Source organism: Alternaria infectoria, assembly GCF_024043175.1.
Source record: "Alternaria infectoria strain BMP 0036 chromosome Unknown scaffold_4, whole genome shotgun sequence".
NCBI classification, from domain to species: domain Eukaryota; kingdom Fungi; phylum Ascomycota; class Dothideomycetes; order Pleosporales; family Pleosporaceae; genus Alternaria; species Alternaria infectoria.
This window is the reverse complement of record NW_026250693.1, coordinates 181,045-207,866: the sequence shown is the minus strand read 5'-3', so window position 1 is coordinate 207,866 and position 26,822 is coordinate 181,045. Positions and strand designations below refer to the sequence as shown.

The 26,822-nt window shown below is 53.8% G+C and overlaps 9 protein-coding genes across 9 annotated transcripts; 4 read left to right on the top strand and 5 right to left on the bottom strand.

Moving 5' to 3' along the window:
- Positions 1-462: 462 nt before the first annotated feature.
- On the bottom strand, positions 463-3,183 carry J4E92_003068 (uncharacterized protein; the record flags this gene model as incomplete). The annotated part of the gene is made up of 2 exons (XM_051494468.1): positions 463-756; positions 820-3,183. The coding sequence occupies 2 exons, from the start codon at positions 3,181-3,183 to the stop codon at positions 463-465; spliced, it is 2,658 nt and encodes an 885-aa protein (XP_051354761.1).
- Positions 3,184-6,816: 3,633 nt separating this feature from the next.
- On the bottom strand, positions 6,817-7,495 carry SYB1 (SNAP receptor, synaptobrevin; the record flags this gene model as incomplete). The annotated part of the gene is made up of 3 exons (XM_051494467.1): positions 6,817-6,839; positions 6,896-7,127; positions 7,382-7,495. 3 exons carry the CDS (start codon positions 7,493-7,495, stop codon positions 6,817-6,819), a joined length of 369 nt encoding a protein of 122 aa, XP_051354760.1.
- A 1,337-nt stretch (positions 7,496-8,832) lies between these two features.
- Positions 8,833-10,237, top strand: J4E92_003066 (uncharacterized protein; the record flags this gene model as incomplete). The annotated part of the gene is made up of 2 exons (XM_051494466.1): positions 8,833-8,923; positions 8,976-10,237. The coding sequence occupies 2 exons, from the start codon at positions 8,833-8,835 to the stop codon at positions 10,235-10,237; spliced, it is 1,353 nt and encodes a 450-aa protein (XP_051354759.1).
- A 482-nt stretch (positions 10,238-10,719) lies between these two features.
- Positions 10,720-12,595, top strand: J4E92_003065 (uncharacterized protein; the record flags this gene model as incomplete). Its single annotated transcript, XM_051494465.1, has 4 exons — positions 10,720-10,762; positions 10,819-12,081; positions 12,130-12,287; positions 12,338-12,595. 4 exons carry the CDS (start codon positions 10,720-10,722, stop codon positions 12,593-12,595), a joined length of 1,722 nt encoding a protein of 573 aa, XP_051354758.1.
- Positions 12,596-15,144: 2,549 nt separating this feature from the next.
- J4E92_003064 (uncharacterized protein) lies at positions 15,145-17,205 on the bottom strand (the record flags this gene model as incomplete). Its single annotated transcript, XM_051494464.1, has 2 exons — positions 15,145-16,543; positions 16,601-17,205. The coding sequence occupies 2 exons, from the start codon at positions 17,203-17,205 to the stop codon at positions 15,145-15,147; spliced, it is 2,004 nt and encodes a 667-aa protein (XP_051354757.1).
- A 2,144-nt stretch (positions 17,206-19,349) lies between these two features.
- J4E92_003063 (uncharacterized protein) lies at positions 19,350-20,999 on the bottom strand (the record flags this gene model as incomplete). Its single annotated transcript, XM_051494463.1, has 1 exon — positions 19,350-20,999. The coding sequence occupies one exon, from the start codon at positions 20,997-20,999 to the stop codon at positions 19,350-19,352; it is 1,650 nt and encodes a 549-aa protein (XP_051354756.1).
- A 1,183-nt stretch (positions 21,000-22,182) lies between these two features.
- On the top strand, positions 22,183-23,553 carry J4E92_003062 (uncharacterized protein; the record flags this gene model as incomplete). The annotated part of the gene is made up of 1 exon (XM_051494462.1): positions 22,183-23,553. One exon carries the CDS (start codon positions 22,183-22,185, stop codon positions 23,551-23,553), a length of 1,371 nt encoding a protein of 456 aa, XP_051354755.1.
- A 295-nt stretch (positions 23,554-23,848) lies between these two features.
- J4E92_003061 (uncharacterized protein) lies at positions 23,849-25,105 on the bottom strand (the record flags this gene model as incomplete). The annotated part of the gene is made up of 8 exons (XM_051494461.1): positions 23,849-23,950; positions 24,007-24,324; positions 24,377-24,388; positions 24,440-24,633; positions 24,684-24,782; positions 24,839-24,898; positions 24,951-25,014; positions 25,073-25,105. The coding sequence occupies 8 exons, from the start codon at positions 25,103-25,105 to the stop codon at positions 23,849-23,851; spliced, it is 882 nt and encodes a 293-aa protein (XP_051354754.1).
- Positions 25,106-25,478: 373 nt separating this feature from the next.
- On the top strand, positions 25,479-26,102 carry J4E92_003060 (uncharacterized protein; the record flags this gene model as incomplete). The annotated part of the gene is made up of 1 exon (XM_051494460.1): positions 25,479-26,102. The coding sequence occupies one exon, from the start codon at positions 25,479-25,481 to the stop codon at positions 26,100-26,102; it is 624 nt and encodes a 207-aa protein (XP_051354753.1).
- Between the last annotated feature and the right edge of the window lie 720 nt (positions 26,103-26,822).

Genomic DNA, 26,822 nt, shown 5'->3' with positions numbered 1-26,822 from the left:
AGTGGAGGCTCCGCGTGCAGGAGCTCGCCGATGGCCGTAGTTCGCGTTCTTGCCCCTCCAACCCCACCCCGCGGCTCGGCGGCGACTGCTATAGGCACGTGAGCTGTCATGTCGCTTGCCGCCTAGCATGGCGAGGTCCGCTGTTGTCAGAAAAGAAGGCGGGTGCCGATGAATATGGGGTGTTCGTTTTCTACCGATGCGAAGCGGGAAACAAGGAAGTTTGACAAAGTGCAAGAGCGCCACTTTTTGAACACACGCTTTGCAATTGGATATATCTACAACTTCTCAACTCTCTTAAAAAGAAGTTCCTGTCTAGCGTATACACACACGTACGAAATGCGCCGATAGTTCCTTATTTTCCGTGTTAAGAAACCATGATGCTGTTCCTCATTCCTGCTAATCCTCCAATCCAACCCACCAACACCCATCCGCCCACTCCCATTCCTCAAGACGTCCATACGCCTAGTACGGAATACCATCATACTCACCGTAGCCCAACGCCAAATTCATGTTTTGCAAGCACTGAGTCGCAGCGCCCTTGAGCAGGTTATCAATCGTAGCATTGACGACGACGCGCTTGCCCGAGCTGTGGACGGCGAAACCACCGATTTCGACGCCGTGCTTGCCAGAAATGTTCTTGACGAGTGGGGATTCGCCGACAATCTTGACGAGCTTCTCGCCGGCGTAGCGGTCCTGGTAGAGGTTGCGGATGTCGCGGGATGTCATTGTGCGGTTGAGGGGGATGGAAATGGTGTGCTGTTTTAGAATGTTAGTAAACGTGATCAAGACTTTTTTAGATGGGAAGAAGGGGGAACTTACGTGAATACCCTGGAACCAGACTGCGACGTGGGGGATGAAAGCAACCTCAGTGCCTAGCTGCCGTGAGATTTCCTTCTCGTGGATGTGGTCTGTCAAGCTGTAGGGAATGAGGTTGTTTTCGAGGTTCTTGACGTCGTTCTTGGGACTGGGCTTGGTGCCTGCACCCGAGTAGCCTGAGACACCGAAGACGGTTGGCTGGCCGCCGATGAACTCAAGCAGAGGCGCAATGCCGAGTTGAGCAGCTGTGGCGTAGCATCCAGGGTTGGCGATGCGTGTAGCGTCGGAGATCTTGGCGCGGTCAACGGTCTCTGGCAGTCCGTAGGTCCAGCTCTCGTCGAAACGGTAGTCGGCACTCAGATCGACAATGAGAGTTTCCTTGCCGCTCTCGTTGATGGCATCGACGAATGGTTTGCACACTCCGTTGGGGAGAGCCATGACCCAGCAGTCGACCTCGCCGTTCTCGGCCATCTTCTTCACATCTTCGGGTGACAGGTTCTCGTAGGTGATCTGTCGCTTGGTGTAGCCTTCAAGCTTCTTGCCGTTGAGCTCACGTGATGATACATGACGCAGGTCCATGTTGGGGTGCTTGTTGAGCAGCTCGATTAGAGCTTGCCCTGTGTAGCCTCGCGCACCAATCAGTGCAACCTTAGCAGGGTAGTCCCTGTGCTTATGCTTGATACCGTATGGTGGGTTGGGGTTAGTGGTATCCATTGAGCGCGATGCAGTGGTAGCGAAGCCTCGGGACAACGCAGGAAGAGTCCTGTTCTGTCTAAGTTGAGGCCTTGCAGATTGGCCAGCAATGGTCGTGTAGCCCCGCGTCTGCTGGCCCTGCTTCAAACTGGCAACAAAGTCGGCCGCCCGTCGGAACTGAGCATCTAAGCTGTCCTTGAGCATGCTGCGACCCTGCTTCTGGTAGTTCTCGAGGAGCGAGAAGATCTCGGAAGACTCAGCCGCGCCCCACCAGCAGAAGACTTCCTTCTCGCGGCGGAGGAAGCCATCCGTCTTCTCCAGGTGCCATTTGACGTAGTTTTGCGACTGGTCGTCTACAATCCAGTACATCTTGGGGTACTTTTGCTTCATGCGCTGGAAGACCAAGTCGTTCAGGTTGTTCAGGAAGGCATCCTTGGTCATGCTGAAGTGCGAAAGCTGTGCGAACTCACCGTCGGCAGTCGGTGGGTAAACGACGGCAACGACGCCCATGGAATCATCATGGAAGACCTCGAATGGTCGCGTCTTGAGGTTCTGGATATATCTGTTGACCGCATCGGCAGCGTCGGCAGCTTTGCTCTTGGTGATAGCCTCTTGCAGAGCAGGGACGTCCAAATCCTCGAACTTGCTGGTCTCCTTCACACTGCCGCCGTTACGGATAAGAGTGCCGCTTCCGGTATGGGTGAACAGCTCCTTTCCGAGGTTCGAGGGGTGGGTGATGGCTACACTCGACGTGCGTGGGAGACCGTCCAGGAGCTTCTTGGCCTCCACTATCTTAAGCTTCGTGCCGTATCTAACCCAGGATTGCTTCATGTAGGTGTCATACTCGCCCTCCAGGTTGATGTGAGGGATGAGCTTGGACTCGGCGTTGAACAGTCCTCCCTTCTCGGAGAGGTAGATGACCTTGAGGGGCTGGAACTCGCGCGCCAGAGCTGCGGCAGCTACGTCGGCGTTGATGTTGAGGATCTGGCCGTCGAGCGTCTCGCCCATGGAGCACAGGATGGGCAGTTCCTTGTTCTCCAGCGCATCCATGATCTGCCTCTTGTTGACGGTGGTGATGTTTCCGACGTACTTCCACTTCTCCTTGTCCAGGTAGTCGGCCTGCAGAGCACCCGCGGTGATGGGCCGCGCGGGCACGCCCCAGTCCCTCTTCAGCGTCATGACCAGGTCCATGTTTGCCTCGAGGAACAGCTTGCGCGCAATGCCCAGCGTCTTCTTGTCCGTGACGCGTATGCCGTCAATGAAGTCGGGCTCGACACCCGAGTCGAGCAGCAGCTGGTTCATCTGCGGGCCGGCGCCATGGACGATGATGGGGTACAGGCCGATGGCGTGCAGCTGCTGGAGGGCAAAGCATAGCTCCTCGAGGTGGTCGGTGAGGATGGCGCCTCCGACCTTGACGACAGCGAACTGGTGCGGCGAGACAGAGCGGAACTGGCCGAGGTACTGGTCGACTTCGCGGCGGGAGCTGGAGCTGGCCAGCAGGTTGAGGAAGGCGGCGTAGATGGACGAGTTGCGGCCATCCTTGGACGTCGTGTATAGGCGGCTCGGAGTCGTGCTAGCGACGAGGGCTCGCGGGAGGGCTCGCGGCGTCTGGCTGGCGAGGACGCGGGAGGAGGATCGGGCAGCCACACGGCCGGCTCGTACAAAGCTCTGCATGGTGAGTGTCGCTCCCAAGAAGCAGAAGCAGTCGCAGTCGCTGCTCGGGCCCTGGGCGACTTAATCCAACGCGAATTGCTGCGGTGACTAGACTGTGGAGCCGTGAGGGACCAAATGGGTCTCGAGATATGACGCGGAAGCAACAAATTTCGCTGCGCCGTTATCGCTGCTTCCCCAGACCACAGGGAACTTTCCTAGCGCCGCCGGAGACAGCTACCTAACTTTGTACGCATGGAGAACGGCAGCCGCAGATCAGACTTTTCAGGCATCATTGCTGCATGCCTGCGCGCTTCGAGCTGCTGTTGAGGCAAATTTTCTCGACAAGACAAAAGGCCCTTTCCCAGCTTGCCCATCCTGCGCCGCCCAACCCACAGCACTGTGGACACTACTAACTTGTGAGGACCTAGCACTAGGTTCACGGGAAAGATCAGGCGCCCTAGTGCTAAGGTATACTAGAACCATTATCTCTTACTTGAATCCATTGTATCATGCGGAGTACCAAAGATTGTGGTAGTGACACTGGAAAGTTGAGAGCCTACTCCTAAACGGGTAAGGTCGCATTGCGTTCAGATGTCAACCACGCGAAGTTACATTACAGTCCCGAATTACAGCAAGCCTTATGTGCCTAGTTATCTCCAACCTCGAATTGAACTCCTGCATCTCAACCAATGCCTACACTGCTTACCCCAGATCCGACAATCGCTACCACCACTTGGAGAGTAACCAAAGCATGCTGTCCGGATACATCGCTCAGCCATATACACTTCAGTGACCAGCCTCCGCAGGTACCTGTCTACCATCCAGTTCGTGGTTCCCCATCGCTATAGGAATATCTTCTGGGCCCATATACGTTGCTTGATTAGACTCCCACATGCTATGGGTATTGTGTTTCGCCTCGGTTTCTCCTATCGGTAGGTCATGGGATAGATCGACCGGGCTTCTGCGTCGCTTACGTAGGATCCAACCAAGCCAGAAGGCGAGACCGAAAAGTGTTGCTGCTCCTAGAACTGCACCCACGCCTATGCCTGCTTTGGCACCTGTAGACAGACCGTTTGTAGAAGGCGAGGCTGTGTTTGTTGCTGCTGTTGGGATACTAGTTCTGGATGTCGTGGTTATGTCGGTCGCTGATGATCTTGCTGCTGAAAGGGATGGAAGTGACGGGGTGGGCGGCAAGAGCAAGATAGAAGGCGGTGTCGGCGGAGGTAGTGTTATACCTCCAGACATCGCAGCAAGTCGATTTGCGATGCCCTGTGTAGGTAGGCTGAAAAATGCCTGCGGACTCTACTGCCAGACCAAAGAGGCCTGATTCGCGAAAGACTCGAGTTAGAAGAGGGAATGTACGATGATGACCAAGGCTATAAGAAGATGACAGAAAGTTGGAGTGTACTGCTCGAAAATCAAGAGGCAGACTCTAAGTATCACTCTGAGTTACCAGTGTTGCTTCTGCCCTATGCATAGTGGCTTACATGAGTCCAGCCGTAACCAGTCTTGTGTAAAACGCCACACGTACGTTAATCTTAGAAAGACAGATGGTTACAAGGCAGTGTGACAGTAAATACGGGACAGATAATGCAGATTCAGAGCCTACCCAGCCTATAGCAATGGGATGGCCATCTCAGCCTCGTGCTAATATCAAAAGTCTGCCCAAGGCTGAGGCTGCGCGTCAGCAGTCTAACGCCACAGACCTTGGTCCATCCAACCATCTTCTGCTCGAATATGTTGGTGGTGTATTGTTGGCTTCTCCTGTGAACAAACCCTGGGACATGTCGACTACGCAGCCCGTCTACGTAAGACCCAAACCCAAAAGCGCCGCAACTCCCAGAACCACACCTACACCTACACCTACGCCTGCTCTGGAGCCCGCAGACGGACTAGTACTAGAAGGCAAAGCCGTGTCTGTTCCAGTCGTCAGGACACCGGTTGTGGGCATCGTAGTCGAGTCAGCCACCTCGGAGCTCGCCGGTGACGTAGAAGGCGCTAGTGACGAAAGCGGTGGCGATGACGGGGCGACGTCGTCGACATTGGTACAGGTACAGTTGGGTCGACACACGACCACCATGCCAGGGTCGTCGCAACAACTGTTCGTAGTGTTAATGCGTTTTCCATTCGACTTGGAGAGGCTGCGAATAGATGCTACTCAGATGCCTTTGGATCTGATCACGGTATGTATTTGAACGACAGAGCTTACAAAGCAGTATTTCCCTGCGCAAGAGGATATTCAGGATCCCATGCCACAGGACAGTTGGTGTAGCAATTGTAGGAGTAAGACGGGTAGTTTGTTTGTAGACCGAGACGAGCGTCTAGACTGTAACATTGTGCCGCGTTAAAGGGATCGGAGCAGAGAGCGTATGCACAGGTTCCCTGGACGTTATCGCAGTTCGATTGGCCTTCTTGTGCGAGGCTGAGACCGCTTGTACAGTTCGCCATGGGAGGTAAGTCGAGTTGCATTTACCTTGTTGTTGTGTACGAGACTGGTTGTGACTAAGAAGTCTACAGACAAATCAGAAAGACGGAGATGTGTTTCATGCGTGGGGAGGTGAGGAGTTAGAAGAGTAGCTAAAGGTACGGGAATATGATAGAAGGACGTGAGAGTGAACTGCTCGAATACCATTTGACAGGCTTTAAGTATTGTCCCAAGGGAGTGCGTTTGTTTTCACACGGCGCATAGTGGCGTACATGAGTTCAACCTTGAGAATTATAGTGTAGAGCGCCTTACGCATATCACTCTTGGACAAGGACGTCGCAAAGCAGCGTGACGGTGAACTCGGCATAGAAATGCCGGATCGGAGCTCAGTCGGCCTATAGCAAGGGGATCGCCTACCGACATAGCCGTGTGTGTGTGTGGTTGGCCTGATACTACTGTCAATGGTTTACTCAAGACCGAGTTAAATGTCAGCAGGCTGGTGCCACAGATCTTAATCTATCCAACCATCCCTGGAAAGATCTGATGTATTTGGGATACATATTGCTGGTGTTCATCGAGAACGTCCTCAGCCCCATGAGCTAATGGCGTATCTAGTCGGGTGGTACGGCGGTAGCCGCAGTCACCCCACTCAAGAATAGGATATGATGACGGTGGTCGTTGTACAGAGCGTTGTTGGAACGCTCTTTACCGAGTAAACTGCGTGATCAGTCTAGTCTCTGTTTGTACCCATTATCAAAAGGACAGTATTTAAGTAGCATCTCTTTCAGATTGCTCTCAAATAATGATCCGCCTCCCTATTCAGTCCTACATTCTTCACGCAGCAGTACACAATCAAGGCATAAGATGTAAATTGACTATAGACATGCAAGACAGCAACTCACAATGCATAAAACTCCATTTGCTCGTCTGACGACCATGCTGGGGAACTGGGCTCTCGTTGGATATTCGTAGCGGTGGCGGAGTTCGTTCCATGCAAAGGAGCTTATCCGTGAGTGCAGCACAGCACGACCGTCTGAATGCAAAGAAAGACAAGAAACAGATCTGATCCATCGCTCCGTGTTCGCCGTGACACACATCCTACAGTGAGACCGCTGTCGTTGATCGTAGTGCAACTCGTAGCCATTCTCCTCCGTCCCCCAATGGCTGTGCAACCTCCCCCGTCCGCGCTATTATTAATGTACTGGTTCGTGGTATCTCGTGGGTGTGGTTTAGTTCTTTTGCGTGGCAACGACTGTGTGTGTGTGTTAGCCATAGGGAGCTTATGGTTGTCTACGAGGGACGGCTTACCAGAAGGAACGATAATGACGATGAGCAGGATGATGATGCCCACAATGAGGCACATGCGCATCTTCATGTCCTTCCACCACATCTGCTTGCGCACACGGTTGGCGCCCCTTCGGAAGCCCTGGGCGGACACGGCGAGGTTATCGGTCTTGTCCTGTAGCGAGTCTAGACGGGCTCCTCGCTCTGAGACCTTGTTGATGTTGTCCCGCATGATGCCAACGGTGCTGTCGATTTCCTGGGATACGAGTCAGCACGAGCTCACACATGATTTAAACTTCTTTGAACCGCTCCTTCGCGCATGCATGTACGTTTGCACATGTGCGCAAAGCGAGTGGAAAGGTGCAACGAGGGTGCGAGGCAGTTTGGTCACTATCGCATCGCTGACGCAAGCTCTCTGCCGGCCACTGCGGCTCGACCATAGCTGTCTTGCGAGGATGCGACAAACGACGTAGCGCTCGACCCGCACACAGAAGAAAAGTAACAACATACCGCTTGGAGCGCAGCTGTGCGGTGGTTGCCATTCTGGCCCTGGCCGCCCTGCTGTCCACCGGCGCCGCCGCTGGGGATGTAGGGATCGTACGGGGGCTCTTCGCGGCTCGACATGGTTGGAGATGGAGTGTGCTGGAAATTCCGGGTAGCGTGCGACTTGCGTAGGCTTCAAGAGGTGGTGGTGATGGATAGGTGTGGGTGGTGAGGTGGTGTCTGGAGGATGGAGATGGTGGTGTGGTTGCCCAGAGGAAGACCAAGAGTCCGCTCAGCCCGGATGGCGAACGAGCGCAATGTGTCAGCTCCGTTTGAGCAGTGAGGCTGATGTTTGCGTGAAACCTGGCGCAACAACACGGAATTTTAATCTGTGAATGCCAATATGTCTGCGCAGTGTGCACAGTCGAGTCAACAGCGGATTTGATGTTCCAACGGTTATGACGGTATTCTATTCAAGTTGATGCGATCGCTGCCGTGCCTGCTTCCGGCCCCCATCTGGATCTGGGCTGCCCAGCCTGCGCCACGGCACGTGACGAACACCAGCCTCGCGATTACGACACTCTGGCTATGAGGCAACAGGTGCTGCACGATCCGTCATCGGTCCGTCTACACGCTCGAAAACTTCACAGATAAATTCCGCCTGTCCTCAACCTGTCGTCCATGGCCTCTGAAAGTAAAGACGGGTCCGTCGTCTCAGCCTCGCTGTTACGAGGCCAATCTTACTGCTTACCAGACTTCCGTCCGCAGCTGCGGCGTGGCAACACGGCAATACGACCTGCAACGAGAACAAAGACGGACCGGATTTTGACAAGACAATTACACTAAAGGTAGTGTGTAGTTGGCGCTTCGTCATCACTGTCGTCGCCGCCCAGCCAGACGCCCGCATCGCCGCGTCTCTGCGCAGCAAACAGAAGCGACAGGTGTCTTCGTCAACGAGACACATTATGCAGCAGAAGCATCGTGCATTGTCGTCAATAGAGTGTGCCTGCGTCGCTAGCCTATCAGGGCGAGAGGCATCCCCAGGCCTCACGCAGGCCAGGCGCCGTTTGTACCTGGCAAGTGGGTCTGATCGCCGCCAAGACGCGTGTCCAATGTCTTGAGTCTCGGTGTCTGCTACCCATTCGCCGCTCAGGAGTTCGCGCAACGCTTGCTCCACCGCCAGCTTCCTGTTTCCCGTTCCCTTCTCTTCGAACACACTCGCTGCACCGCTTCCTAATCGATACACACCTCTAATCCCGTGTCGACCGCCGTGCCGTACGCGCCCCTGATCCCCGTCGCTCCTTTCATACCACCCGTCAATCAACCCGACACTCTCTACAATACCCCACGTCAGAGCCAAGCCGCCTGCTGGCCTGAAAGCTTGATCATTTCAACACTACTCCCTTCGCGACACTGCGCAGTGTCTCCAAGCCTGGCGCTGGACCCTGGCTGCAACTGCCGACTAGACCCGACCCAACATGAAGCTCACCTCTGCCCTCGGCGCCCTTGGCGCCTCGAACCTGTTGTTCGCAAGTGTGGGCGCGGTCGACCTGGATATTAGCTCCCCAGGTGCGACTTCCTCAAGTCCGACGCCAGCAAGCATACGTACTGACATGTACAGACTCCATCAAGCAGACCGCCAAGTCCCTCTCCGCGAACTTGCGCAAGTACTACACCGGTGACAACCCAGGCGACACACCAGGCAATCTCCCAGATCCATACTACTGGTGGGAATGTGGCGCCATGTTCAATGCCTTCGTTGACTACTGGTACTACACGGGTGATGATCAGTATAACAAAATCACCACCCAGGCTCTAGAAGCCCAGATCGGAGTGAACGCCAACTACATGCCTGATAACCAGACCAAGACGCTCGGAAACGATGACCAAGCCTTCTGGGGCATGGCCGCCATGACGGCTGCAGAGAACAAGTTTCCTGATCTTCCCGATGGCAAGCCTTCTTGGCTGTCGCTTGCACAGGCCGTCTTCAACACCCAATACAAGCGCTGGGACATGTCGACTTGCGGTGGTGGTTTGAGGTGGCAGATCTTCAGCTTCAACCAAGGTTACAACTACAAGAATACCATTTCGAACGGTTGTTTCTTTAACATCGCCTCGCGACTTTACAAATACCTCGGTAACCAAACCTACGCTGACTGGGCTGAGAAGGCTTGGGAGTGGGAACTTTCGGTAGGACTCATGAGCCCGGACTACCACTACTACGATGGAACCGACGACACGCAGAACTGCTCAACCATCAACCATATCCAGTGGACGTACAATGCTGGCATTCACATGGCCGGTGCTGCCGCCATGTGGAATGTGTCACAGGACGAAAAATGGAAGACGCGTGTCCAGGGTGTCATTGACGGAATCGACGTTTTCTTCAAGGACAAGGTCATGTCTGAAGTCGCCTGCGAGAACAACGGCAAGTGTGACGTAGATCAGCGTTCCTTCAAGGCCTATCTTGCACGTTCCATGGCATACACAGCCAGTGTCGCACCTTGGTCCCGCGAACAGATTGACCCTTACCTCCAGGCATCCGCTCAGGCCGCGGCAAAACAGTGCAACGGAGGTGATCAACAGACTTCCTGTGGGCTGAAGTGGACCACAAACGGGGTGAACGACGGCAGCTTCGGTGTTGGTGAGCAGATGGCAGCCATGGAAGTCGTACAGGCGCTGCTCTACCCGTCTACCAGTGGTCCTGCGACTGCCGAGAAAGGCGGTATCTCCAAGAGCAACCCCGACGCTGGCAACGACGATAAGAGTGATGATCCTATCAAGTTTGATGTCGTGACCACTGGCGACAAGGCCGGTGCTAGCATCCTGACCATCCTCGTGTTGGTTTCCATTGTCGTCGGCGCCTGGTGGATGGTGTCATAGGTGTTATACCCGTCTTCATTATGTATATCAGAGCGCACTTGGGACTATACTAGATCTTTTTCTTGTTCTTCATCGTCATTTTCCTTGGGCGCGATCAGGTTGCGGGCGCGTGTCGTACTATAGCCAATATTGACGTAATTCACATCAAAGCCGTAAAGCACGTGTACTCTAACTCGTGAACCCAAGTAGCATTTTGGCAGTCCGTACTTCCCAAGGCAACCCAAGGTTCACGTTCTTCTTTCACGTTCTTCTTGGTGAGAGAACCTTGGAACCACGGCTCGGCTAATACCACGCTAGTGGTCCGTGCGTACGAAAGCTGCGCCCGACTCCTCTTTCCTTCTTCGCGCGACAAAGATCTCTGCACACGACACACTCCACCCGCGCACTCGACTCAACGGCGCCCTACTCGCTTTCTTGTCGCTCATCACCATTGCTGTCCCAATCCATCCTTGAAACTAACCACCTGGTCGCGCGCATTTCCGATGGCCGCTCCCCCCGATCTCAACGCCATCCTGGCGGCGCTCGGTATGTCGCTCACACTCTCACCACGCCCACGACGTTTGTACTGACTGCCCTTGTAGCTGCTGGACGTCCCTCGACGACCCCATCGCAGACGCCCCAGCAGCCTCCCCAGGCGCAACATGCCCCTCCCCAAGGCCTTCCCCCAGGCTTCCCAGGCGCAATGCCCACTGCCACCCCGCCCGCCATGCCCGGATACAACTTCCCTCCTCCCACACACTCTGGCAGTCTTGATCTCAGCGCTATCAAGCCCGTAAGCTCCGGCTCAGTCAGCATCCAGGATGCGCTGGCCAAGGCGCGCGGCTTTGCGGCTCAGAAGGGCCTTGCACACGAAGCGCGTCCAGGTATACCTGAGTCTTGGTCTGGTTATGGTGTCCCAGCGCAAACTTACACAGCTCCAGCTTATCAAGAAGACCCGCGACTAAGCGGACGCCAGCCCTACCGACGTTCTCGGTCGCGCTCGCGGTCCCCAGCGCGCCGAGAACCCGTGCGTGAAAGCTACAACCCATACCGCGATGAGCGTCGTGATGAGCGCCGAGGTGGCTATGGACGTGAACGTGATCGCTCTCCTCCTAGGCGTGACACCTTCTCTCCTTCGCAGCAGTACGGGCAGGCACGTTCGCCCCCTGCTAATGACAACTCTGAGGTGATTCTCATTGACTCTTCGTTGGTTGGCCTTGTCATTGGACGTCAAGGTGAGAGTCTCCGCCGCATTGAACAAGAATCTCAAACCCGCATTCAATTCATCAACGGCCCCGAGGCTGGACCTCAGCGCGAGTGTCGTATAACCGGTAGCCCGGGTGCTCGTATCAGTGCTAAGCGCGAGATCAACCGCATCATCGAAGAAAATGGCGGCAATCCTGCTCGTGAGACTGGCCGCAATGCCCGACCCGCCGCTAAAATGGTTGGCCAGCAACAGCCCGCTCTTCGTGAGGGTGAACAGTCGTCGCAAATTATGGTGCCTGATCGTACTGTTGGTCTCATCATCGGCCGTGGCGGTGAGACTATCCGTGATCTGCAAGAGCGCAGTGGCTGCCACGTCAACATTGTCGGTGAAAACAAGAGCGTGAATGGTCTGCGACCTGTGAACCTCATCGGAAGTCCCACTGCTGCCGCACATGCCAAGGAGCTCATCATGGAGATTGTCGACAGTGACACTAAGCAAATGGAAGGTGGCGCTGCCGCCGCGCCGCCGCAGCAAGCATTCACCAGGCGTGATAACTTTGATCCCTACGGTGGAGGTGCTGCTGGAGGCGCTGGAGCTGGCAAGATCAATGATAGCATTCATGTTCCCTCTGATGCTGTTGGCATGATTATTGGCAAAGGTAACATCGCTTTGCACATGTTGTGGTTGTCTTATTAACGATTTATAGGTGGTGAAACTATCAAGTCCATGCAATCAGAGACTGGCTGCAAGATCAACGTATCACAAGCTTCTGGCGCAGACATTGAGCGCGAGATTGGTCTTGTCGGAACCCGTCAAGCCATTGACGATGCTAAGCGAGCTATCTGGGAAAAGGTCGACCAAGTGGTAAGTCTGTTCGCTGTATGACGTACTACACGGATGCTAATATCATGTAGCGAGAGAAGAACAACTCACGACGACGTGACAACGGAAACAACGACAATGGATACTCACACCAGCAGACACCTTCATATGGACAGCCCGCCGCGGCCGCGCAGCCTCCTCAAGCAGCTGCACCCGATGCAGGTGGTGCTGCTTCTGCTGACCCATACGCTGTCTACGGCGGCTACCAAAACTACCTTGCAATGTGGTATGCGTCCATCGCCCAGCAACAACAGGGCGGTCAAGGAGCCCAAGGCCCTCCCGGCGCATAAGCGTCGCTTAGTTGCCGTGACCGATGCACATTTTGCTGAACCTTCGCCGAATGCTGCCCTGTTTGCATGACCCGAATGCTTGGAACTTTGATGCGCCTGGCATGATAATCCGCCCGATGACCCTGGACTATCTTCGAAATCTTCTTCTTGACTTGCGCGTAGCCGGCCTCGCCTTGTTGCTTGCATTACTATGCGCTGAGTGCTCCTCCGTCGAGAAAGCTTCTGGAGCTTGGGGCTGTTCAACGACAAAGGCCACGACTCAACTCTTGTCATCGCTGTCGCCTGCATTGTGTGAGCTGATCCTCGCTTCGACTATGCTCTTTCCAAGGATGAATCTTCCTGCAAACCCCCACACGTCCGCGCAACAAAGTCGACAGCTGATTGTTCACTTTACGCTTGCTATCTCTTGATCGATAACCCATAATTCGGTCTGTTCGAGCTATCAGGCCAGATTTTGCCAGTCTTTTGTCTGCATGTCTATCATGGTCTTGTAATCGGCATAGACCTCGTCATCGATCGACATCGTCTGCGAGGGCTCAATACTACCACCAAAAAAGCGTCACTTTGTTCTTCATGCATATATTTTCGCGCACATTTCAAATCTGGACCTCCACCTGCCTTGGTCTGCACTGAAGTTTGGGTTTTAATAGTCGCGTTAATGGACGTTGCACTCTGAGATCATCGTTTGTATAGTAGTTTATTTCGGATCATGGCTTTTAGATGCTGTGGCTTAACAAGAAAATTAATTCCGTCACACATGTTCCTGGTGCCTGTGATACTTTGAGTGTTGTGTATGAGTGAGACTTACACCGGTGCAGTGCAGTTAGGCGCACTATGCATTTGAGAAAACGCTGACAGGTCAAGTAGAAGAGCTGAAGCATGACGAGGCCGGGCTGCTAGCTGGATCGCAAACCGCGTGAGCCCTTCTGACATGAACAGTGACGGACTGATGATGTAGCGATGCAACGGCACACGATCCGAGCATGGAGTGTCGTCATTGGATATTCTCCATCATGACTCTTCGTAAAGACGCGGCTACGTTGAGCATGACCGAACACGACTAGCAACTGAGTTGAATATTGACGAAACACGGCTTTCCGGGCGTAACGCTGACCTTACACAGCTCATTCGCTGCTTACGACAGTAGATTTTCGACCCAAAAATTGCATGTCAAGCTAAGGAGTTGAGTGAGCGATCGAAAATCTCGTACACGCGACTTTTGTAGGTAGTAGGATAATCTCAAGCAAACAGGCTACTTCGCATAACCTAGAAATCAAGTTACCCTTCCGTGCAAAAGCTGCTGCAATACACGAGCAGGCTCAAAGCGATGTGTCTTCACGGCAAATCAATCTACACAGCATCACACATCATAACCTACCAGACGACTAGAAACTGTACATCAGCAAAACGATGTCTGAATCTCAAAAGGGCATACGTACGCAACGGTCATGGCCCAATCTTCCCACCCACACGTCATCAACTACATACCTACCAGAAAGCGGCGAACTACCGCCCATCACACCCTCTCGTAGATAGACCGCAAACTATGGACTGCGGGAGACCATCGCGGAACCTTGGCCAACGGGGCAAGACGCTGCCAGCCTATCCTACCTAGGCATCCTACGAACTCACCCGTCTACCCCGTCTTACGCATGAGACATTTTCCAACCAGTGACACGTGAATATTGAATATTGATATGCAGACCATAGAACCAGCCAGTCGCAAGCCGTGTATTTTATTCCTATACCCGTAAAGTGTGTCCTTTGAGTTTGGAAGTAACGCCAAAGCACCCGTTTGGCCTCTTTCGATTGGCGCTACTAAGCGTCCTTTTCTCAATAATGATGATCTGCTGTGGCGTTGGGCCGGGGCATGCGCGTCATCATGTTCCCGTCCCGGTAGTTAGTGTAGTAGTAGTTGCTGGCGGGGTTGGGCCTCACCGATTTGGGGGCCTTGGGGGAGATGAGGGGAAGGGAGTGTTGCACGGTGCGTATATGGGTGACATACGAGACCTGTGGGCGACTGGGAATGCTGACTTTGTTGTTGGGGAAAGAGTGTAGGTGGGTTGCGGCTATGGAAACGTAGTTGCGTTTATAGTGGCGTTGCGTTTTAGTAATTACAACGGTCGGGAATATTTCTGTCATGTTGGAAGTATGTCCTCGATACTGAATTGCGTCTGTCTGGGCAGATGGAATGGCGAAAGAAAGATGATGGGTTCACCGTACAGTAGACTAACATACAAGTGTCGCAATACCTAGGTAATGTGCGAGATGCTTAGAACATTCGTTTTTAGTGACCTACCATTATTCCGGTGACGACAAGAGTCTCAAGAGCTATATTGCGGGACATGATGTTCGCAAGACGAATGATGACGCATCACTGTCTCGTGACGAAAGTGAAACAGATGGGAAGCTTCACAAGCAAACGGCACGAATAAGCGAAGAGTACTGAAAATGCATTTGAAATCACGCGAGGCTGTAAGCAAGAGCACACGCGAAGTATCATACAGAAACGGGGTGGGGAATCGACAGGTTGTAGCAAAGCGCGATACTCAAGCTCGCTCACTGCTCACAATGGTAGGACCATCATCGTCCCTACGTCGAGAGTTGCGATCAGGACCCTGGCCACGACCTCCTCCTCCTCTCCCCCGCCAAGGCATGCCTCCGCCTCCGCCTCCACCACCTCGTTTCGACCTCCCATCTTGTCCACCGCCACCACGTCCGCGGCCAACTTGGAATTGTATCCTAGTGAGCGGCTGTTCGACCCAGTCAACGCCCTTCAGACCCAAGTTCTGCTTCTCCCAATCACTGAGCTTCCAGGCTTGGTAGAGACCCATCAGTCGTTGTTGATCTATTTCTTCCTTTCCGGGACCGACCGTTCGTGTCAACTTGATACCTCGTAGTTCCGGTACCCATGCTTTGATGTATTCGCCGTGCTTGTCGTAGTCGAGTGCTTGTTTGACGGGGTTGAAGACGCGGCCTTGCCGAGGGTCGTTGCCGACGCCGGCGACGTATTGCCAATTGCCCCAGTTACTAGCGGGGTCGTAGTCCACGAGGAAGCATTCGTACCACTCGGCTCCGACTCTCCAATCTATGTTCAGGTGTGACGACAGGAAAGAGGCGACGTTTTGCCGCGCGCGGTTCGACGTGTACCCGGTGACGAAGAGTTCGCGGTTTGACGCGTCGATGAGACCGACTCCAGTGCGTCCAGATCGGAACCGTTGGAAAGATTCAAGCGTCTTGGCTGGATCGTCCCCAGCACCACCAGACTTGTCTAATCGTTTCCACTTCTTTGTTTGCGACTCTCCCTTGTTGCCTTTGGTACCGCGATCTTGGATGCCGTATAGACTGAACATCTTATGTCCAAACTTTCTCATGCATAGTCGCATGTAGTCTCTCCATAACAGCTCGAAACGTACAGCTGCTGTTCCGGCATTCTCACCCTTTCCGTAGCCAGCTATCTTTTCGCCAGGGCCACGCCCTTCCTCAAAATCGAGCATCGCCCAATGGACCTGCCTGGCGGTGATGTGACCTTGAGCAAGGTAGGCTGAAAGCTTAGTGCTGAAATCGAGACCAAGCATGCCATTTCTTGTCTCCTTGTACGAGCTCATAGCTCCAGAGCTGATGAGATGGTTTATGCGATTCAGACCAGCAGTTTCTCCTCCCGAGAAAGGATGCGCTGACTGAGCATCGGTGGGCCATTGTGGTGGCCAGGTCAGGGTATATGTTTTGTCGTGCTCAAGTGGAGACATCAAAACTCTCTTCAGCTTTTCCAAAGACGAGGGTATGGTAAATGGTTGTTTTTGGGGCGGTATGCTCGGCGGTAGCGGTGGAAGTTGGGACGGCGTGGGTAGAGTTTGGCGAGGTCGGTCGCGCAGTGGTTCGAGTCCTTTCCGGAATGAGGTATATACATTTGGTAGGTCGGAGATCTTGTCGTAGGGTAAATCGCGACTGTTGCGCGTTAGCATACTCTCCCAGACGCAGACAGACGTTTCAGGCAAAACTTACTCGTCTATGTAGTACTTCTCGTCGGCCCAGGCCTTGAAATCTACTCCATGCTCTTCTGCGAGTTTCTTTACGCTGTCCACCTCCTTCTTCTCTTCTGTGTTGTCGTCGGCGGTCATCCAGATGCCGCTAATCTTGCCCTCGTGCTCGCCTTTGGAATACCAGTCGAGTATGTCGGAAACCACCTCAGGAGTTCTGCCCACGCGCATCTCCAGTCCAGAGCCGCAGTTCAGCCCCGCAATCTTTTCCTTGAGATCCCACACGCCATCCGCTATGAATTGCACGCGATGGGGTCCTGTCCGCCATACTTTGGCCACCTCACTGCGCGCCTCAGGGTACGGGCTTTTGTCGGTTGGGGAGGAGAGGAAGCCGGACACTTCGATTTGGTTGGCGGGAAAAACGTATACGGGTAAGAGGTGCGTAAAGTTTGCGCCGCCGTGTTCCGAGGTCAGCGAGTCATCGCGGTGCCGTCTGTCACCATTTGGAGAGTTTCTCGCGGAAGTTGGGCGCGCGGCGTGGAGGGAGGCGGCATGGAAGGCAGGATTGTCTGAAAGGCGGACGTCGCGACTGAGTACATAGAGCAAGATGCGAGGAATGCGGCTGGACATAATCGGAGGCTCGTCGTCGGCAGCACTAAAATTGCGAGTGCAACAATCGGAACAAACAAATAAATCGCAGGTGTTGCACGGCGGCCAGGAGCAACTACGTCGTAACATCAAGGTCACGATTCATAGAAGACCTGGTAGTGGAGAGTCGGGAGCATTGCGGTGCCGCAGGCGAAAGAGAAGCTTCAGGGCCTGTGGGACGTCATGACCCTATGAAGGCGACAATGGGGCTCTCACCGAAATTTCTAGGGCACGAGGCCGCTGGACACTAAAAGGTGCCCTAAATGTCATCTGTCAGCCATATCAGGTATTCTCCACCGGAAGGGGTACAGATGGTCGAAACTGAGGAGATCCGGTTCAAGATTGGTGATGCTTGCTGCAGCATCGCCAACCAGGATTATGACGTGAGGGACGGCCTAGCGCGCCGCCACAATTCGCTATGGCCGCTGCAGGGACGCAAAACGAGCGACTTGGGGACGGGCCGAGCGTTCGTAGGGAGCGTAAAGCTGGCGATGGTCGTGCTGTCATGGAAGTACGGAGCGATCGCGAGACGTGCATTGCATGCGCCATGCCGCGACTGGCTAGCGACCACCTGAGTTCTAGACGGTTCGGCGCCCAAAGCAGCCGCGCAGGGACCGCTAATCGTTCATCTTAGCAGCGTTGATCGTGCAGCTTGATCTCGATATTCGTCGATTCGGAGCGGAAATCGTGTGCCAGGTACCGCAAGGGGCACGTGGCTGCGACCCGGCTCGAGGTATGACATGACACCTGGCATGCTCCGCTCCCAGGCTGTCCGATGTCTCGCCGACTCGCAGACCATGGCCAAAGACTGTTTAATGCAGTGCCACCTCGCTTGCCCTCTACACTGTATTATGCACCCCATCACCAAGTGCTGGTAGTGATGAGCCTGCAGCATGTGTATGCCGCCGTTGCATTCGTGGTCCAATAGCTGCGAGTTTCGGATAGAGTGGTCGACTGCGCAGGGTATCACAGACGTGTGCGTCGATGGAAGGGGACAGTCTTGCTGGTGATCGTGGTTGAGCCATGTGTTGGGCATGGGCCGCGCCATCTCGTAGGAGAACGGCGATAGCTGGCTGAAGGAACCTTGGAATGCACCAAGCGCGCCAAGTCTCTAGGGAACTCCGAACCAGTCTTCAAAGTCAACATGATATGCCATGAAACGCCCAGATAAACCATCTTAATGAAGATACATGGTCAAAGCTACGAGAACGGCCAGTTCAACGATTCACAACTTCACACCTTCACCACATGGCTCCAGATTAGGCCTAGCGCGACTGTGAACCACTCCTTCTTTCCAAGGTTATCGTATCCCAAAACTGTAAACTGCAGGCAACCGGGCCCTGAGCATACTGTATCTCCGCCATGCTGCCTGTTAATCTAAACAAGGTCTTACACCACACTGAAAATCAAACCTACACCAAGGCAATCGACGCATGTCTAGTAAAAATGCCTCATACAAGGCACAAGGTAAAGCGTTCATCATTGCGGGCACCAATAGTTGCGATAGCTGTAGCAGTGCCACATAGTGATTGACGACGGGGAAGCATCGTTCCCCCACGCACGCAAGAGGAACTGCGCCACTGCGGAAACAACAGGCATCAGAAAGTTCAAGACCAAGTTGAACCAACACAAACACTGCTCGTATGACTCCCAATCGCGATAGGCTTATACGGAACATGCGCAGTTAGCACTTGTTCAATAACTTGAGAATGAGCTTGAATCCTTGTGTCAGCCACAGTCTATCTTGCAAACACCATTCAGTAATATACATTCGAACAGGATATCTGTTTGAGGCATATGATTATGAGCCTACGTCAACGCTATTCAGAGGCAGACTGCTCAAACTAACATCACATTTGCCAGTCGATCTAGTCAGAGAAGACGAGGTTCCAGCAAACGACATTAGAGTGACGAGAAGATGCTCGTTACATCAAATATGTCTAATCGTGTTTGACAAGCTCATCAATACACATCCATTACTCCACCACAGACACTCGACTGATCCCCTCCAACAGCCACAAACGCCTCCCAAGCCTCCCTCCCACCATGGTCTGATCATCGTTCCATCCCTCCCCCACGCCACCCGCACAGCCCGCGTCCGCCACATCTCCGATCGCGAGATCCATCTAACAAACCGTCCGATACACGCCATCCGAGCTCGGCCTCTGCGCCTTGTGCTTATGCTCCTTCCTCAATCCCTTATTAGCATGCGTCTTCTCGATACTCGGGCTGGCGCCAGGCTGGAACGCTGCAAGATCAACCGCATCCGTCTTCATCAGCATCTCGGTAACGCCACAGATATCCGTAACGAGTCTGTCGATCATGTCAAGTGACAGACTCTCTCTGACGACTACTCGCAGGATCTCGGTCTTGTCTTCGCCGGGCGGGAGCGGGTAGTTGGGGATGATGTATTGCTTGGCGCGGAGCAGGTTGCTGACTGCTTCCTGCTTGACGTGGGGGAAGTCTTTGTGGAACTCGTCGGTGAGCGTGAAGGCTACGACGGGGAGACCGGCGTTGTAGTCTGCACTTGTGTCGCCTTCGTCGAATTGCTTCTTGCCCGCCTCGTACTTGAAGTCGCCCTTCTTGCGGTGGATGTCGCTGACGCAACGGTACCAGCCCGTGTGCTCGAGCGCCCTACTCAGTAGCCGTGCGTTGGCCAACATGTTTTCCATAATGGCGCGGTAGCCAGAGAATCCCAGGTGGATCAGGTTGTAGTATTGCGCGATGATCTGGGCTCCTGGACGGGAGAAGTTCAGAGTGTATGACTCTTCTGTTCCACCCAAGTAGTGGAGCTCGAAGATCAAGTGCTTGGGAAGGTAGCTTTCGTCTCGCCAGATAATCCAGCCGACGCCAGCATAGACGAGACCGAACTTGTGTCCACTGGTATTGATGGATTTGACTCGCGGCAGCTCGAAGTTCCACTTCTTGCCAGCCTTTGCGTGGGTGAAGGGGGCAATAAAGCCACCGGATGCTGCATCCACATGGATGGGAATATCGTTACCAGTCTCCTTCTCGAAAGCGTCCAGGATATCGGAGATCTCTTCGACGGGCTCGTAATGTCCGGTATATGTGGAACCGAGGATAACAAACACACCGATAGTGTTCTCGTCAATGTTCTCTTTCACCAGCTTGGGATCCAGACGGTAAGACGATTCCTCGCTTACGGGCAGGATACGTGATTCAACCTCAAAGTACCTTGCAAACTTCTCTAGCGCGACTTGTGCGTTTGCGCCCATGATGATGTTGGGGTTCGAAGTGTCCTTGCCCTCTGCCCTTCTCTTCTCTTGCCAGCGACGCTTCATTGCAAGTCCACCCAAATGGATAGCCTCACTCGAACCAGTAGTCGCTGATCCGATGGCCTTCTCGCCCTTCTGTGCTCCCCACATATTAGCAATGATGGAAACACACCGTGCGTGCATATCCATCATTGCGGGGTACTCGTCAGCGTCTGACATGTTCTTCGACAAGTTCTCGATCATGAGCTGCTCTGCTTCCTTCTCCATGTAGGTTCCGACGAAAGACGCCAAGTTCAAGCTTGGGCGTCCGTCCAGATCAAGCTCATCTTTGAGCAATTGATGGACAACGTCCGCTGGAGCACCATCGTGGGGAATCTTGAATTTCGACAGCTCGGTGCCAGCGGCGTAGCGACTCGAGTATGGTGTAATGTGTGATGTCGCCCGACTCGAAGCTTTGTGGCCTCCAGCCTTGTGCATGGGGTGGTCCTTCAGAGTCTCGAGGAGCTCATCGGTGTCAACGTGTCTAGCGAGTCCGGCCATGGTGATGAATGTTCGAAGACGGAGTTTATGTTAGTACAGATTGGAATTGGTACAAGTTTTGCATGTATCGGGCAGAGAATTTCAGTCTTATACGAGTGTTTGCTGGTACACGTAGACAGCGTACATGGGCATGACGACACATTACGTCCGTTGTCGCTCGCAGACACACCGGCACTGCAGCAAAAACTCGAACATGCAGCCCAGGCAGAACCCAGTCTGAAAAGCTTGACATTTGCTTGGTAAAAAGCTTGTTTCTGGCAGTGAAAAGGCCCCGTTGAAGCCATGGCAGCCAATGAAGGATGCATTTCCGCGGCCCACTGCGGGTGTTGGCTATGTGCTCAACCGGAGAACCGGCAAACAAAGTAACAGCATACGCGTCGGCTTCTGGTACTGGCTGATCTAGCCTCGTACCTTGCAGAGAAAGCGCAGAGCGAAAATAACGCATGGTGACGAACCGGCGTTGTAGCATTAGCCGGAAGCAAGTAGCCCTGATGTGTTTGTGCTATTGATGGGTCGATGACGAAACCCCTCCGGTGCTTCGTTTCGCCGACAGCGCGTCATCACGTGATGAGCCCGACACCTCCAAGCATCCCATGCGCATCGGATGTTGGAGATTCCCAGGGGAAGTGTATACACATCCGCTAGAGCATCCCAAAAGCTGGATCTGAGATCGTAGACTTACCCGGTTGAAGGCTACGAAACACTCAAAGTTTCGGGTGGTGAGATAGATCGGTGATCATGACGTAGTCACGCCGTCGCCATCCAGCACATCCGCCTCCGCCGTGGAAACGCGGGGAAGATCGACTGACGCGTCCTTAACAGCCTGGTACGTACAGCACGCGGCCGCGAGGCCTCGACGGTGCGTTGGAAACATACCTTGAAGCTGGGTGTTTATACCTAGGTACACGAGTGAATACGAAAGCGAAGCTGTCCAACCATTGCTGCAGCATCTTCCTCTATCCCACCCGGCACAATTCTGGTTCGTTGGATTCGTCCGCCTTGTAGTCCGACACCCAAACAAGCGGGTCAGTTACCGACGCTCCGCCCCCCAATAACGTCGCCACGCAGTGGTGTTGTAATCGACTCGGCTTACTCTTTAGCTTCGCTGCCTAGCTACATCTTACCTGTGTCCCTCTACCAACTTTTCCCCATCCCCCGATTCCCCATCAATCACTAGGTCACCATGCGGTTCTCACGCGTTGTACCAGTCTTGCCTCTGGCGACTGCATTTGTCATTACCGAACCGGAAGTCTTCTCCAACATCAACATTGAGAAGTCTGGAAAGCAGCTCGTCGATGGCGCTCACAATGTTTTTGACAACGCCCAGAGCGTGCTTGACGATGCGTTCAGCAAGGTCAAGGACGGTGCCAAGGATGTTTACAGCAAGATCCATCATGCTGGCGCCGACGTTGAGTCGTGGTTAGAGGGAAGCCAATTCGACGACAGTGTCGTTGAATTTGAGGACCCTCACCACGGTCACGATGGACCGCCACACCACGGCGGACCTCACCACCCTCCGCACGACCAGAAGCCGAACCGCACAGTCTACGAGCTCATCAACGAGAGCAAATACACTACAAAGCTCGCAAAGTGGATCAATGAGTTTGACGACATTGTCGAGGCGCTCAACAGCACCAAGGCAAACTACACCGTTTTCGCCCCCACAGACGAAGCCTTTGAGAAGATCCCTGAGCACCACCACAAGCCCTCCAAGGAGGTTCTGAAGGACATCCTCCTGTACCACGTCACCGACGACTTGTACCCTGCCGGCCGCGTACTCAAGACCTACACCATCCCAACCCTCTACGAACCCAAGCACCTTCTTGGCCACTCCCAGCGCCTAACCGTCCGGGTCACACTCAAGGGCCCCGCAATCAACTTCTACAGCCGCCTCGTAGCCGTCAACATCTTCGGCACCAACGGCGTCGTCCACGGCGTCGACTCCATCCTCGTGCCTCCCCCCAACGTCGCCTCCATCATCGACCTGCTCCCCGGCGAGTTCAGCACGCTCGAGCTGGGTCTAGGAAAGACGGATCTTTTCGACAAGATGAACAGCACGGAGTACGAACACAACGGCGGAACCTTCTTCGCCCCCAACAACTTTGCGTTCCAGAAACTTGGTGCGCGCGCCAACGCTTTCTTGTTCTCAAAGTACGGCGAGAAGTACCTCAAGGCGTTGCTGAAGTACCACATCGTTGTTGATGAGACGCTTTACTCGGATGCGTTCTACGATGGGCGGAAGAAGGATGACAAGGATTCTGTTCAGGAGCGTCCGGGAGGCTACCATTACGACATGCCCACTGCGCTTTGCGGCAAGAACCTCGCTGTTGATGTTGGCCGTTACGGACCTTTTGTTGAGATTAGGATCAATGGCTTCTCGCGCGTCACTGTCCATGACGGTGTTGCTAGCGACGGTGTTATTCAGGTCGTCTCGAACGTCTTGATCCCACCCAAGACTGCTGGTGGCGAGCAGGTCTTCTGGAAGGGTGAGGAGCTCGACGTCGAGGACCTCAAGGAGCGCCTTCAGCCTCTTGTTGAGAACATGGAGTTGTAAGCAATGACTTCATAGGAGCATTGAGTTTGTGTGTTCTTGCAGCGCGACGAGCTTTACGACGTATTCCTTGTATAATAGCCTTGTCTTCTAGCGGAGCAGGTATTTCACACTAGCACGTGTATGATTCAATAGCAAATGAATGAATTTATACAGACATCGTGCTCACTACCTGCTTCATGTGGCGATGTTGTGACATCTCATTCTATCGTAGGACCCAAAGACGCATTGTCTATACCAAACACAAAAGCAAACTAGAGCGCCATACAGAGCAGGAACCCTTCCTAATAATCAGCTCCTACGAGAAATCCTCGCCACCCTCTTCAATCGTGTTCTTGACCCGCAACAGCAGCGTAGTCTTCCACTTATCGAGCTTGCTCAGCTGGTCGAATTGGAACAACTATCACGCGTCAACATAACACATACTCGGAAAGTGTAACTCCGGGGAAAACATACCTTATCGGCAAACATCTCCTGGTCGCCCTCCTGCACCGCACCTGCCAAGTCAACCAGCAGCGCGTGCTCCCTCTGCTGCTGGAAGCTTGGATCCAGCTCCCTGTACCTGTCAAGCGCAGTGTTGACGCCGACCTGGTCGCCTGTGCATAACTGGCAGATACCAGCTTTGAGGAGGTACTCCTTGACGGACCAGCGCATGAGGTTGTTGGAGATCGAGGTCTTTGCAACCTTCTCGTAAAGCTCGATGGCTTTGTAGTAGTCCTTGCCTTCTAAGGCGACGAGATCAGCGGTCTTGAGCCAAAGCTTGTTGGCGAGTGCCTGTGAGTGTGGGTTAGGTTTGCCAAAAAAAGTTGGGTGTTGGGTGAAATACTTCAGCGTTGTCCTAGAGACAAGTTAGCATGTGGCTTAGGGTGTATTATGATACAGTACTTACGCTCTCGTACCAGCCAGCCGCTTCCTCGTAGGCGGCTCCGGCTCGGGCGTTGTCACCAAGCTCGACTTCGTAGAGCTCGGCAAGGTTCTGCTTGTGAGTGGCTGCACGGCGGAAGTTGCCTTTGGCGCAGTAATGCGCAATGGCTTTGTCTAAACACCTCGCAGCTGCTTCCGGATCATCTTTGCGGTAGGCCTCTGATGTCATGTTAGTTGAAACTGAATCCAACGTGAGAGTAGAAGCATACTGAAGGCGTCTGTGAGCGTGTTTGCTTCGTCATCAGGCTCGTTCAGGTGCTGACGTTGTACTGATGCTGCCTTTTCGAAAGCCTCGCCTGCCTCCTTGCCTGATTGTTGTTAACCTCCAAGTTCGCGTTGTGTTACAGGATACATCTGCCCATACCCATCTTTTGCATGCGGAACGCATTTGCTGCAGCGATAAACTGCTCTGCGGCTGCCTCATCTATCACGTGCGTCAGCCAAAAAGAGCACACATGCCGCGGTCTGTATCATACACTTGTCTGCCTTGTTACTGAAGAAACTGAAGCCACCGCCTGCCTTCTGCAATGATGTTTCTGCCTGTCCACCTCGATATCAGTTATCTGCTGTGTGGCTGAGTCGTGAGTGTAGGCCCCACCTGTCGCAGCAGCGCTCGTGGATCGCCGGCCATGTTCGCTGTATTTTCTAGAGTTGGTGGTAGACGAGGAGGAGAGGGGATGAATAGAGTATGTGACTGTGCAGGCAGACGTTATGTTGAAACTTTGGTCGAGACAGGTGGCTGCACTTGCTGTCTCAATGCGATGACGACCCACGTTGGTCCATGCGAGGGCTGTGACCTCGGCGGCGGCGTTACCACATCCGCACTAGTGTTTGCAGCCGCCTCGAGCTTCACGACTTTACATTCACAGCAGCGTCGCTCGGATGTCGCGATAGAAGAGGAAGATCGCCGTTATACCGATGCGCTGAAGTATCACACGGTCTACAACGAAAATCTCGTTCCGTCCCAACCAACGTCCTACCCCGCCTCGCGCATCAGATTCATCATGGCGGCACGTCGCGCGTTTGCGTTCACGAAGTTTTGCAAGCCTTCACAATACCTGCAAATACGCTCATACAGGCCCTCACGTGTACGATCATACGAGGATCCGTGGACTAAGGAAAAGCCGGCACAGAAGAAGACAGGCATCCATCCCGACGAACTCGAAGAACTTCTAGCAAAGCCCACATGGTCCGTCGAGTCCCTACTACCACCGAAGACGCGCGCCCCAGACGCCCCCCAGATTACCTCCCAGCAACTACACCATCTCCTCCGCCTATCAGCCCTTCCGCCACCCGAAACGGCCGAGCAAGAACAGAAGATGCTAGACACACTAGCAGCGCAACTACACTTCGTGGGCAAGATACAGGAAGTGGATACAACGGGTGTGAAGCCGTTGCGGGCTATACGGGATGAGACGATGGCTGCAGAAGAAGAGCAGACGATCACGTTGGAGACGCTGAGGGATGCTTTGGATAAAGAGAAGGTTATAGGACAGCATCACAAGCGGCTACAACGGGATACTACGCCTGTGGATGCGAAGGATGTTGAGGACTGGGATGTTCTGGGCTCTGCTGAACGGAAATCTGGCAAATACTTTGTGGTAGAAAGCGAACGGCCACAGGAATGACCTTTTCGTCCTAGGCCACTTCAGACGTGTAGGTCAGCTGCAATCAGTTTGGGATAGCATTGTCCCAGCTACGGAAAGGATACGCTAAGAGTCGAATCACGACTTTATTTCTTGCCAAGAAAACCCAACGCCAAACGCCCCAGGAGTCGTAAGAGAGCATGTTCAGGAAGGAACTACGGCTTCATGACCAGCAAGAAGGAGTCGTGCTTGCTCGCGGCATATAGGCTTTCATCGATAAGCCCAGAGCAAGAAAAAATCAAGAAGAAAGACAGCCAAGAACCACGGTGCCAGACCCAAGGCTGCCATCACGAAAAGGAGACACCGAAAAACCTCGTCAAGTAGGAGATCACGCCGACCAGGGATCGACCTCCAAGCCACATTCAGCACAACGCTTAACAACATGCGGTTCTCGACCACAATCGCAAAAGGATGCCTCCTCATCCATTTCATCCAGATCAGGCGTCGGCAACCGGCCTAGCCTAGGCGTAGGAGGAGGCGATGGTCCCGCAGAGAAGTGCAAAGCCCCCTTCGACTCTACCGGCGATATCTGGCTCGAATTTGCCTCGCCATGAAGGACCACTGGCTTCTCCCTTCCTTTCAGCACATGCTTGGCAGAAGTCACGTGTGTCACGTGTCTCTCACCTGGTCCTGCGACCAACCCTCTCGGTGCGGGGTGAGGTAGCTCGACCTGCTGAAGTCTGCTTCGTGGGCTTGTACGCT